The 14,371-nt window shown below is 41.9% G+C and overlaps 1 protein-coding gene across 1 annotated transcript in view; it reads left to right on the forward strand.

The window, feature by feature from the left end:
* The window catches only part of LOC147706467 (solute carrier family 2, facilitated glucose transporter member 3-like), a 35,971-nt gene extending 23,412 nt beyond the window's left edge, over window positions 1-12,559 (forward strand). The window contains exons 5-10 of the mRNA XM_086932978.1: window positions 5,858-6,020; window positions 7,972-8,159; window positions 9,336-9,440; window positions 9,715-9,816; window positions 10,240-10,443; window positions 10,909-12,559. Coding sequence (XP_086789104.1) covers window positions 5,858-6,020; window positions 7,972-8,159; window positions 9,336-9,440; window positions 9,715-9,816; window positions 10,240-10,443; window positions 10,909-11,145 — 999 coding nt within the window. The 3' untranslated portion in view covers window positions 11,146-12,559. The remainder of the gene's footprint in view (window positions 1-5,857; window positions 6,021-7,971; window positions 8,160-9,335; window positions 9,441-9,714; window positions 9,817-10,239; window positions 10,444-10,908) is intronic.
* Window positions 12,560-14,371: the final 1,812 nt, after the last annotated feature.

Below are 14,371 nucleotides of genomic sequence, written 5' to 3' on the forward strand. Positions count from 1 at the left end.
GATACTGGGTGACTGTGAGCCCTCAGTGAGGCAGTGGTTCAGGAGGTGAGAGAGCACCCCCTGTTGTAGTCCAGGTGGTAGAGAAGGACTATGGGGAAACTTCAGGGCATAGTGAGGAAGCAAAATGTCCCGCTATGGGAATGAAGTGTCTTGCGAGTTAACAATGATGGAACCCTTTTGGCTCCTGATAAACTCCGTAGAACTATGACGTAATGGTTACAGTGTATTAGAGGAAAGGTTGCTTTAGAATGTTGAGTTCACTGTTACACACATACATATAAAGTTGTGTTATACTAAGCTCCGTTTGTGGCATAGTCATTTACGGGTACCCTGTCTGGACAGATGCTATAAATGGCGACGAGATAGCGAATAAGTAACCTAAAAATTCATAGTGCTTTCTCAGCGAGTTTGGCGTGGTCCAGGCAAACAGCTCGTGTGTGACACGTGTGCCATAGTCAAAGGACATAATCGATGCCGAGTGCATGTGGAGTCAAAGCACAGTTTCAGCCTCTGTGAAGCAGGTGAAAATGAAAGCATTTACAGAGAATTAATATGTCTTTGGTCAGGCCGTACATAAAGGTACCACGCTACTACGCAACATAGTGACAAACCTAGTACAGAGTGATAACGCTAAGATTACAAGTGCTGCGAAGCAGAGATCCACCCTGTGTCATAAAGTACAAAGCAACAGCCAATTGCAAGATAACACTGCACGTGCTTTGAGACAGAGATCTACCAGTTGTAAGCAAGTTCACAGAGACACTAGATAAAAAGCAACCTAGATGCAAAAAACGGTTGTCTTCTTACCAGAAGTAATTAAAGAGACCACAGCACTGGGCAAAGGAACCCAAGGACAAGCGCCTGGGGTTGTGCTTACGGAGTCGCCCATACCTGAAGAGGTGAGCCAGCAAAGCCGCTGAGTGGGGCTCAGAACAACTCCACGGTTCTTTGAAGACTGAAAGTTAGTGAGGGGTTTGGAATATTGGCAGGTTGTTCCTCCAATGGAGAACAAGAAGAAAATAACATTTCCATTTATAATCAAGGATGATCCAGAAGCCAGTAAGTCACAAGGTCACAATGAGAATGTGTCAGAAACAGTGGCCAAAAAACCACCACATCCGGTCTCATTAAGTTCCCTACTGGTCTACAAAGCTGCTCTCATGTTGATGTTAATTCAGAAAAGCATGTGCATGTTGGACTAGCCACATGTGAAGAAAAATGACAGTCAAAGAAATGTTGAAATGACAAAGCACCAAAGTCATTCAAATATTGCCCTAAAATTACACTGAAAGTAAATGACTGTTTGATACCTTTCATCATCGACAGTGGTGCGTCACTAAACATTATGCCTGAGGAGAAATATAATGAATTGAATCTCTCACCAAAATGTATGCAGTCAAAAACGAAAGTCTAAACATGAGCTGCATCAACACTCTTAAAAAATAAAGCTAATTTGTACCGACAATGAAACACAAGAAAACAAAGGTGTAAGCACCCATCAATGTGTTTCAAGGGACAGGGTCAAGTACCTGTCTACGCAGCTTCAGCGCATCTTTTGATATGGGACTGATTTCTGTGAACTATAACATGAATGCTCACCATGAAATAGTAAGCCTGTTCCCTTCGTTATTTCATGGTTTAGGAAAGCTTAAAACTATGACATTTAGGTTGCATATTTGTTTTTTTGCAGTTTTTATATAGTGCAAACTTGACCTGAAGGTATTGGAGTGCTTTACAGGAGCACCACTTACATTACATGGGTACTCATTCATTTCTGATAGGTACTGGGAAATTAAGTGATTTGCCTATAATCACAGGATGTTGAGCCGATAACGAGACTTGAACCTGGTTTCCCAGTTCCAAAGTCAGCAGATCTGGCTGTTATGCCACATCCTTCCCATATTAATGAGGATGTCTGTCTGGTCGCTCAGAGACATAGGTGAATTGATTTTCACTTTCAAGATGCAGTTAAAAATGAAATTGAATTGTTACTTAAGCATGATATTATTGAGCGTTTGACTGGCCCGATGCCATGGGTTTCTCCAATAGTGGTAGTGCCTAAGAAGGTTAGTGAAGGAGCGGTACACATATGCATTGACATGCGTCAGGTAAACCAGGCAATTAAACCAGAACGACATACAGTTCCATACATTGCTGATATGATACCACAATTAAATGGGGCAGAGGTTTTTATTCGCCTTGATTTGAATAAAGGTTATCTTCAGTTGAAATACATTGAAAACTGAAGGTACATTACAACCTTTCCTACCCATATTGGTCTGTTTAGATACAAAAGGCTCAGCTTTTATATGTCATCAGCTACAAAACGTTTTCAAGACGTCATTTGACGTACCATATAGCCTGTCATGAATGTGTTCAATTCTAGTGATGACAGGTTTTCGGAGCTACCCAAAAACAGCATGCCAAGGCTCTCACACAAGTATGTCGTTTACTGGCTGATGCAGGTTTGACCTTGAATGCAGATAAATATGAATTCCTCAAGACACAGTAAAAATTCTTATTTTATTATATTTCTTCTGATGGGGTATGACACAAGATCCTGCTAAAGCACAAGCGCTGTCAAATGCTGAACCTCTACAAGATGTTGCAATGGGGTGTTCATTTCTTGGCAAGGCCACCTACTGTTCTAGATATATACAAGACTTTGCCACTGTAAGTGCTCCATTGAGAGAGTTGAAGAAAAAGAATGTTTCGTTTCAGTGGCCACAGGAATGTAAGAACAGGTTTAAAAAAAATCAAACAACCCATTGAGAATGCTTCTGAAAGGGCTTTTTTCAATCCGAAACTTTATACAGAGGTTGTTGTTGACGCTAGCTAAGTCGGTTTAGGTCCTATACTTTACAGCACGGAGGACACCCGAATGCTCGTAAACATATTGTGGCATATGCAAGTAGGAGTTTATCCCAGCCAGAACGTGCTTACAACCTGAAAAAGAAAGTTTAGCCGTGGTATGGCCGTGTGAACACTTTCATGTATTTCTGCACAGAAAGCCTTTTACGCTGTTAACTGATCATCAAGCAGTACTACCAATATTAGGCAATCCAAAGGCCAAGATACCTCCTCGCATTGAACGTTAGAGACTATGGCTACAGCAGTACAATTATAAAATTGTGCATCATCCAGGAAAGGTTCAGAACCCTACTGATGACTTTTCCATAGTGTCCATTCAAGGTCATAGCACTCCTTCCAAGTCAGCTGAAGCTTATCTCAACTTTATTGTAAAATCAAGCACACCAGCTGCCATTTCGTTAGCCCAGATTATCACTGTAATGCGCCCCAAGAGTGACATGCTAAATGTGAAATATAGAATTACATATCAGTCGTGGAACCAGCACACTTGACTTCTCATCTGCAAGGGTGAATATCAACATATAGGAATTTCAAAGATGAGCCGTCCATAACTCAAGAGGAAGTTACATTGCAAGGGTCACGAATCTTGATTCCGGAGAGTCTGTGGCAGAAAATGATTGAAGCTGCCCATGAAGGACATAGGGGAATTGTTGCCACTAAACGAGCTCTTGGAGACCGAGTCTGGTTTCTGTATCTCAATGAGTGGCTTGAAAGGAATTCAAGGCCTACCATCTATGCAACTGCCTTTCTATAAGAGTTACTCAACACACTCTAAATATGTCAGATCTCCTGAAGCATACCTGGGAGAGAATAGCCATTGACTTTTTTTGTCAACGGACATCACCTGATGGTGACCGTGGATGAATACTTGTGATTTCCATTAATTGAGGATCTCTCATCCACCACTCAAAACAGAGTCATTGAGAGGCTGGATGGCATCTTTGCAATTTGGGGTACTCCACCCATACTAAAATCTGACGATGGCCTGTCTTTTAATAGTCAGATGTTCAAAGACTTGTTTGAGCATCTGAATGTAAATCATGTAGCTCCTCTGTGGCCTTAGACCAATGGACTGGTTAAGATTCATGAGCCCGCTAAAGAAAGCTGTCCTGCATGCTACTCTCTAAAAGCTCAATTTACAAATTGTGTTCAACTCTACATTGAGAGCTTACCGTTCAACACCTCACTCAACCAATGGTGAAAGTCTGGCGACATTGATGTTCAGGAGAACAATGCAAACAAGATACTTCAGTGGACCAATCAGAGAGAAGGAGATGAGAATGCAACTCCCAGAAAACTGCTGTCGCTCAGTGGTTCATGCTGCAGTAACCTCCCGCCTGGACTACGCGAATGGCCTATATTTAGGCCTTCCAGCATACCAGATAAAGAAACTGCAATTGGTCCAGAATGCTTCTGCAAGATTGCTTAAACACGTCCCATTCAAGCAATATATCTCTCCGCACCTCAAAGAGTAGGAGGTAGCTGTTCGCGCTCTATAAATCACAGTTTTATTATTATTATTATTATATGAGGGACTTGGTTCAGAAACAAAAGATGAAGACATATGCTGACCGGAGACGACATGCAAAAAAACATCATCTTCAAGAGAGGAAACAGAGTCCTCGTACGTCGGATCCAGAAAAGAAAATCTGATGCTCCCATTTATGCGAAATCTTTCCAAGTGGAGTCCACCAAAGGACACATGGTGACTGCCCAGTACCCTGGGGAAACTTATACCAGAAACTCGTCTCACTTTCGGCATGTGATTCTTTGTACACCAGATCTCCATGGTGAAGTAGGGACCAATTCTGAAGCACCAGTGACTGCTGCTGCATTTTCACCATCACACCAGATCTTGGATCATGATGGTGGAAGGTATCACCATAACACGATGCGTTCAGGTCGAACAATTACAGCACCAAAGAGATTAATTGAAGAGGCCTAAATGTATATGTGTGTATATATTTTGTAAAACTGGTACATTTTCATTTTGACAGAGAGAGAAATGTAGCGTCTTGCGAATAAACAATGGCAGAGCCCTTTTGGCTCCTGATGAACTCTATAGAGCTATGATATAATGAGTAGAGTATATTACAGTGAAGGTCGCTTTAGAATGTTGAGTTTCTAGTTACACAGAGACGAACAACGACGTGTGATATTACGCTCCATGTGTGGCGCAGTCCTTTTGGGTAAAATCGCTGGGAAGACACTACATGTTTGATAAGGGCAATGATAGATGTGTGTAAAGGGGACCGTCAGAGTGACGGTAGGGGCAGGAACAACAATGGAGGGTGGGAAGTGAGGCAGCGAAGGTGGCAGATTACTTACTGAGAAGGATGGCATAGAGAATTTGTCAGTTAATTCGTTATAGGCCACTTGATAGATATGTTTGCTGTAGTGTGTGAATCTGCAGACAGTGGGCCTGATTCACAAAGGTACACATGCACTTTTGTGTAAGTTTACTCTTTTTTGGGTATTCACCAACCACACGTTAATAGTTGAGTTTAGTACAGGCCTATCTTTTTATGTGCGGAGTGCTCCACCCAGACAGCGGAGTCTCTACACTCATAAACGTACTCGTAACTTGTAGTTTGTGAATACCAAAAAATAGAGTTAACTTACGGAAACAAGTACATTTGCCTCTGTGAATCAGACCCATTATGTTCTAATCTTGGTGTTGTGTTAACAACTCTTGCAGAATATGAGTCTTTTTCATATTATGAAAACACTGCCCGTAGTATCCAGTTATTAACCTTTCTCCACCGCTTTTTACCTTCCTTCATCTTTTTCTTGGTTCCACCTACCAACCATTTCTCTCTCTCTCTCTATTTCCTTTATTCCCCCTTCCATCCTTTTTGCTCCCTTGCTTCTCTCAATTCATTACTTCATCCCTCTCTTGTATTTTAACCTGCACCCCCTCCTTTCCGCTATTATTTATCCCTTGCCCTGCCTCCTCTCTGTCTCCTGCCCTCCTCTCTCTCTGCAGGTCTTCGGTCTGGATGTCATCATGGGGACTGAGCGCCTCTGGCCCCTTCTCCTTGCCTTCACTGTCTTCCCAGCCTTCATACAGATCTGTCTGCTGCCCTTCTGCCCAGAGAGCCCACGTTTCCTGCTCATCATCAAAATGGAGGAGGAGCGAGCTCAGGCCAGTACGTGAGGTTTTCCCGCTCTTCTATGGGCAGTGCCTCTGCCAACGTACTTTCTGCTGGCATATAGAATAGGAGCCCAGAACTGAGGCACCGACTCATTCTGGCAGTCGTAGGGCTATCTTGTCTTAATAGAGGAACTTTGCCCAAGTCCCCAAGAGAAACAGGAATGCTGAAGCTGGGCACAGCGTCTACCATGAGGTTCTTAGCTACACAGGTTGATTGATGAGTCTTTATTCTAAGCAGCAGTGGTAACCACTGGGAGATGACTTCTAATAGCATGGCTTCTGGGAGCTCACAATAGAATATTGACAGTTCTGTGGTTTCCAAGACCAATAGACAGATTCTAAAAGGCAGTCTTTCTTCTGATACGCCCCTGGAGGTCATTGAGACCATTGGGTTGTTCCATAATTATCCCTTATTATTGACGTGGTGAGTATCTGATGGGAGGTTTTTGAGGATGGTGGAACTTTAGATGGCAGTTGATGATCATTGTGAATGGTGGGGCTTTTGATACCCTCAAAGGAGACTATTGAGGGTGATGTGGCAGGTGAATTTGAGATTATTGAGGATGATATGATTTCTGATACATATTGGGCGATTAGTCCTAGTAATAGCATCCAGGAGGTTACTGAAGGTGGTGGTGGTGGTTCCTGATAGCTTTTCGAGGATTGTGCTATGTGTTTGGGCTTCTGGGGCTTGATGGGAGAGGTTTGAAGGTAGAGGAGCTTTGTTACCTGTTTGGAGACTATTGAGTATGGTGGAACTATTGAGGGCTTCTGGGGATAAAGGTTAATCACCAAGGGGCATTCATTGGAGGATTATTGAGGTGGGGAGACTTGTGAAACTTATTGGGATGTTATTGGCTGTGGTGAGTCTTCTGAGACTTGACTAAAGATTGATTAGACTATTGTAATATCTGCAGTCAGGAAATAAGTGGAGGTGATGGGGCTATTCTATAGGAAAAAGGGGGCCCCTACAATGTATTCAGTTAGCTACTCATAGGGAAGGTAAACTATGTAGAGAAAGACAGTGTAGCAAAACTCTAAGGGCATAGATAATCCCTAGATCAGAATCCAAACAAAAGAATAGACCCTCCACAATATTCAAATAAATGTGTGCTGAAACAGTAATTTATCCAAAAATTCTTCAATTTTTTTATTTTGATTATAGTATATTTTGTTTGTTATTTTTATCCTTTGTATACATTTCATTTACTTATTTATTTCATTATCCACATTTAAAAAGAACCTTGGTGTATAATACATAATGTTCAAACACAAGCAAAAAAATGGTTATTTACAACTAAAGACGTACAGAGACAATAAGTGAAGAACCGAAAAAATTACAAAACCACAATTACAGAGACAAATTAACCCAGTGACATACGAGATATTCAGTCGTTGGAATAATTGGTGAAGGCAATGCGGTTGAATGGATTCTGATCTAGGGATTATCTATGCCCTTAGAGTTTTGCTACACTGTCTTTCTCTACATGGTGATGGGGCTATTGACAACTGTCTAGAGATTGAGTGTTTTTACACTTGGAGTAGTTGTTTGGGGGTTTGCAAGTTTGATAGTCTTTATGGTGCAAATTGGGGTATCATTGATTATAGTAGAGTTTCAGAGGCAAGCTGGAAGTTTGGAGGTTTTCTGAAAACTGTGCGTAGACCATTGTGGGTGGTGTATATTCTGATACCAAGTGGGAAACTATTGAGGACTGGACTTATTATACCAAGTGAAACACTATGGTAGGAGTAGGACATCTACTGTCATTTGGGCGCTTATCAAGGGCAGTGAGGTTCCTGATAATAAAATGTATCTGTAGATTAATTATGAGCAGTGGCACTTCTTATACCGCCTTAAAGCATTTGAAGAGTGGGCTGAGAAAGGAGGGAAGATGTTATGCCAGCCTATGTGTTTATTAATCAGGATTCTATAATTCTTTCCCCAGTTATGAGAAAGTTGCATGGCACATATGATGTATCACAGGACATACAGGAGATGAAGGAGGAAAGTGCCAAGATGTCACAGGAGAAGCCGGTGTCCATCATCGAGCTCTTCCGCTTGAGCAAGTACCGCCAACCCATCTTTATTGCCATTGTACTGCAGCTCTCTCAGCAGCTGTCGGGCATCAATGCTGTAAGTTCTATTTTTCACTTATTCATAGCACTGGGAAGGCTCAGGTTCCCTTCTCATATCTCGACTTGGGAAACACTAGCGGGAACCAAATTTAGAACTAAATGTCCACAGAACACTACTCAAGATTAGCCAAAAGTTTAACTCATCTATTCAAAGTGGAAGCAATACTCTCTATTGAAATATTAAAGTAAAGGCTACCATTGATACTGTAGACCCAAAATCATGTGCAGAAACAGAAGTGAAATACTTAAAATCTCTAGTAGTGTAAGCAAACTTTTATCATAGAACATAATAAGTCCACGGTTAAGGAGGAGAAAGCTGATGTAGCTTATGATCACACTGGTCTCCCTACATATGCCTAATCTGGTCAGTGCTCTTGTGAAGGTCCAGAAACTAAGTGAATATGTACCTTTCGATCTTTATAGGACAGAAGTATGAAATCCTCCAGACGTAGAGAAAGAACAGTTGGTATAGTACCACTAATGTCTCCTAGATCAAAATAAAACATTCACGAATGAACATTTTATCTTAGTGAAGTTTAGTATTTGATCAGGCTTCTATAGATTCATATTGTGGAGGGTAGAAGAGTTATACTGTGCCGCCTGTTTGCCGTGATCTGATTTGGCAGCACTCATTAACCGGAGAGTGTTTGATTCTTACAATGATTGCTTTCAGAGTCCCAGGATGAAGGGATGAGGATACAAAATTGGAACCAAGTAGTAAGCAAATGTACCTTAATGGACACTGTTGACACTTGCTATGAGTTTAGATATTGGACAAAGAATATTATTGAAGCAGAGGGAGCATTTGATAAAAAATAAGCAACCATGTTCTAGGAGTGTATTAGCAATTCATGGTTGTAGGATCTTTGGGGTTTGTGGCCTATACATATATCATTGCCACCAGCGGTCATGTTCAGAGCTCAGGTCATGCCAATATGTTTGTAGACAAAGGATGTCAGGATGGGACCTGTTGCAGTGCATTAGGATTTCATTTTGTGTTGCTGGACGAATGGTCACAATTTCTTCCATGACTGCTAATTAGCGGGTGGCAACCAACTTCACAATGGATGCAAGATGGCTGGGTTTCAAGTTGTGCATCACCATCTAGTGAGATTGAATGTGGATTTAGGTTCTGAAGTTTGAGAGACATCATGCCTTCTTTTTCTTCCTCAAGGTCTTCTACTACTCCACTACGATCTTTAAAAGTGCCCGTGTTTCCGAACCAGTCTACGCTACTATTGGTGCTGGAATTGTCAACGTTGTCTTCACAGTTGTCTCGGTAAGGCTCATTGGAAAACCATAGGGCTCGGAAAAGTGCGACCTTGTGGGCAGGTGAAAAATAGAGGAACTACTTGAGCTCAAATAAAGAGAGAGCGAAGGAAATGGGCAGCCGAAGGATAGCAAGACATTTTTCAGATTCAGGGATTGGTGGGAGCATGCTCGGAATAGACTAATGCTATGTTTTGGTTTTTGCAAACTTCAAACTTAACTGTGCCATCCACCAATTGACTGGGGCACATTATCAGTTTCTATATATCTTTTTCATTTTGCAGCTGTTTCTGATTGATCGAGCAGGACGCCGTACCCTTCACTTGATCGGTCTTGGCGGGATGTTCTTTGGTGCCATACTGATGACCATTGCACTCAAACTCAAGGTGAGAACTTCATCAACATGCTTACCTTCTTATACCTCAAGGCGGGGCTATGGAAGGTGAAACATGTGAAAGGCCTAGGGCAGCAGGTAGCATGGCGGGGTGATATTGCTTGAATGAGTAGTGTTATATGTCAAGCATAAATGGGCAAGTCTGCAGAGGGACTTGACTTTAGAATCGATAAACCTGCAAGTTAGTGATGATACACATAGAGTAAAAGTGAAAACATGTGGGGTTATAGGTCCTTCACCAGTTAGTTAGTGGTGGCCATCATGCATTTAGGACTGTGATGATGCTCATATTTATGTGTTATCAGGTGATAGGCATATGTGTGTCTGTAACCTCATCTGCTGTTCAGATCCTGCATTCTACTTTCTCCATGATAATTCCTCTTACGTCTTTTCTTCTTTCGCTCTTTTGCCACAGGAGACCATCTTCTGGATGAGTTACGTCAGCATGGTGGCCATATTTGGCTTTGTGGCCTTCTTTGAGATTGGACCAGGCCCAATACCTTGGTTTATTGTTGCGGAGCTCTTCAGCCAAGGTCCGCGGCCAGCTGCCATGGCAGTCTCCGGTTGTTCCAATTGGACAGCCAACTTCCTTGTAGGCATGCTCTTCCCAGTAGCAGCGGTAAGCCAGAGTTCTCCAGAAAAAGGAGTGAATTCTCATATACTGTGAGTGTGAGATTGCTCTAAGCCCGTGGCAGTGGGGTATCTAACTTTCATATTGTTGTTCGTATTGTCCATGAGCACTTGGATAGCTCAGAATGTATTCAGTAACTGTGATACTCTTGAGTACTGGGAGCACTCAGCTTGTGGTCAGTATGAGGGCAGCCCATGCCTTCTGGCAGAGCTCCCCCTGGTGGTAAGGTGCTTAGAGCCATATTTACCAGTAGAACTAAGGTGGATGTCAGTGTTTGCAGCCTCTGAGTTCTAGTTTCTTTTTGTGGGATTCTCCCATGGTCTTGTCACCTGCTACACAATGTCACTTATATTAACAGCAGGGGCAGCAACCATTGTTAAATCCACACATCAGCTACAAACCTATATCCTATTCCTAACATACCATCAATGTCTTCTCTTTCTTAACATCCAGGAATACTGTGGCGATTATGTCTTCATCATCTTCGCTGTCTTGCTCCTTATCTTCTTCATCTACACCTTCTTCAAAGTCCCAGAGACCAGGGGACGGACATTTGAAGACATCTCTCGGGGCTTTGAAAAACAACCAGCTGAGCAGGCCATGGAGAAAGGTCCCATGGTGGAGTTAACCAACATCAAGGAGATTTCTCCAGCTGCAGATGGAGAGCCAACCTCCCCTCCACCAGTGTAAGATGGCAGACAACTCACCACCTCTTAGGACTATCAAGAAGACCCTCCAGAGACCCTGCTTTAATACCTGCTAGAACTTCACCCTATTCCTGGCTACAAATGGGAAAGGTGCATGCAGACACATAGAGGGTTACAGATTGCTAGGGCAGACCTCTTCCTTCAGACAAATTCTCAAAGCTCAATATAGCAATTTGAAAGTTCTCCTTTAAGGGAACGATTGTCAGACTTTTCAACCCTTTGGACAGAACACTGATACGCTGATACGTCCTGGAGGAAAAGCTACTAAATTTTACATGAAATGGAGAGATGCTCAGGTCTTGTTTGTTCTGATCCCTGCAACCTGCTGTAGGAAGAGAAATTGCATCCTGGGAGATGGTCCAGGGACACCTAGATGTAGAAAATACCAGAGGAACCACATTTTGCTTTGGAAGCATTTTAATAAAGCACAGCCGCGTTCCACGATTCATGGTCCTAGACAAAACCGTGTTGGCCCACGTGAAATAAGAATCATCTGCCAAAATTAGAGATTGAAGACCAACTAAGTATGGCATAACTAGGTATATGGGGCGGCCATTCACATGCTAGCCTCTGTAAATGAAAAAAGTCAGAAGGCAAGATATTTTAGAACCTCTTAAAGAACGGCTAAGAAAACAAATCCAATATATTGGTCAAAAGTAACTACAGTGAAATGGAGCAGCTACAGAAGTCTCACATTCAACTTAAAAAATATATATATTTTCATTTATTTTTATGAACAAAAGATATATGTTTTTGTGTTTTTTAACATATTTTGGTGCAGGGAACCAGATTTTATTGTTTTATTACTGTGACTGGGCAAACCATTACTTCACAGTTCCACTGAAAGTATTGTTAACAAAAAGAACCCAAATCTATATGGCTTGTCACAGTATCAATATAATAACTCCCCTCACTTCGCATCCTTCCTGATCAATAGTTTGAGTCGCAAATGGATATCCTCTTTTATATTTTTGGGGTGGTCTGATCATTATGAGTGGCATTTTGTATGCATGTGTGTGTTTATGTGATTGGGTATGCACTTTGCAGGCCATCTTTACAAGGTTCTCTTAGATTTCCTGGTCTTCAACAATGCTCTTTAGCCATTCAGGTGGGTGCAGGCATCAAACCATGCATTATTTTCTCTAAAGTGAACTTAATACAGATATTCATACATTCACATTGACAAACTATAGAGGTAATGCCATATTTGTAATAAAATCCATCAATTCTGCAGAAGCATAAAAGGTGCAGCGATCCTGAGAGAATATCTTTATTTTATTTATTGGTCTGTTGCTTTTATTTTATTCATTTCGTATTACTGTTTAAGGAGAACTATGATATCCTGCTTTGGCTTTGTAATGCTTTTTGGCTTGTGATAAATTAAGTCCTCAGTGGTTGGAACACCTGCATCACCTTTACCAGTATTTTCAGCCTTGTGCAGATGTTGCGACATCAGATAGACAAGTGGCAATAAGAAGTTAGGGTGGGCGGTATTTGCAGAATGTGGCAACTCTGCTTCACTCTTTTAATGCTGAGTTCTAGTCGAATTCCGCCAATTACTACGTGGAGCAATTTATTCCTGTGAACATTCAGAAATTAGAGGGAGATTTGCCATACCCTGCAAAAAATGTTCTTATGCGGGTGGGTGTTCACAGGCATTTGCGGGTGGTTACGGTCAGAGGGCTGCTTCTTGAGTAGATTTACTGCCGCTCGAGTAGATTTTCAACTCCAGTTGCATCAAAATCAACTTGAATGGCCACGCGCTCCGGTGTATCACATGGCGCTGTTCGTGTTGATTGTTCAGCGCTGCCTGCACTTCTGGAACCAAGTTGCAGCACAAGCAGCGTCATGTGTATTTCTGCTCGGTGGCGGACCTCTGCGGAATCTCGCAGTTTTTTAATGTAACTCTGCGGAATTCCACAGCGTAAAACGACGCGAGTTCCACCAACTCCTAATAAAAAGGAAAGCAAAACAATAAACTTGAGAGGGTAGAAATAGCAAAGGTACTGGCAAAGTAAACCGGTCTTTTTACAGTGCAAACCCATGTACACACATGTATTCACAATCTTGTTTACATATATTTCAAGCACAATGCTATTTAGCAGATTGAAGCCTGTTTTAATGGCTTTGCTAAACCTAGAAACAAGTAAGATAAAAAAGAATTGCTTTCTTTATAGAATGTATATATGAGATAAAGAATTTAAAAAATGACAAAGTGATGATTGAGTGTACTTTTCAGATGTAAAATCGCCCTTTATGCATATCAAAAGAGCAAACCCTAGAAAGCATAATGCTACACCAATTAGCCAATAGAATGACGTGAGTGTAAAACTCCTATGAGCAGAGGTACAGGCCAATCTATTTATGTTTCAATATTGGTACTAATGCAGAGAGCTGCTTGTAAAGCTAGACAAGAAAAGGATTTTTGCCAAAGATATAACCATATTTTGCAAGTTGTTGTTTAAATATGCAAATGTTACTCGACTGGGTGGAGTGGGGTAAGGGGAGAAGAATTGCAGTCTTGCTACAGACAGCTTCAGCTGGCTGTCGCAGACACTATTGTACACAATTCTACATAGCGTGGGCATTGGCCTTGCTCTGATTGGATGGCTTGCTTGTCCATTCTAATCTCTTTTCCTGATTCAATGGCTTTCCTCTCTGTTCTTGTATTTGTCCCATCCCTGGATCATTTAATTTCCCCACTTTTTCTGTTTCCCTAAGTCTTTTCATCTACTTCCTTGATGTCAGGGAACTCTTTCTTCTTTTCTGATTCATACCATTGCAGATGTTAGCACTCCTGGGAGTGCATATCCTGCTTCTCTCTCTTTCTCTATCTCTCTCTCTCTCTCTCTTTCTCTCTCTGTCTCACACACACTTTTTTGAGTGCATGCTCTCACCCTATCCCTTGGTACCTGACTCCCTTCCTCTCCTCATCCTCCAATTATCTTTTGTATAGTCCATTCCCTCCAGAAAAATAAAACCAAAAAATAACCCTCCTCCTAAACAAGGCACCACTGCGGCCTGGTGTTGCATCTCCTTCTTCTCAGCTGCTTTTCTCTCCCCGTGTGGTCTTACTCTCCTTCCTAGCCTCTCTTCTGCTGCCCCTCTCCAGTCGTCCACCGCTCACCTCTATTGAATTTGTCAAAGTCGGTACTTTCAAAATGGCGTCAGCGTTGGCAGCCATTTTGGAATTGTAATTTGTATACTTT

This window comes from Lissotriton vulgaris, chromosome 7 (assembly GCF_964263255.1).
Source record: "Lissotriton vulgaris chromosome 7, aLisVul1.2, whole genome shotgun sequence".
NCBI lineage: Eukaryota > Metazoa > Chordata > Amphibia > Caudata > Salamandridae > Lissotriton > Lissotriton vulgaris.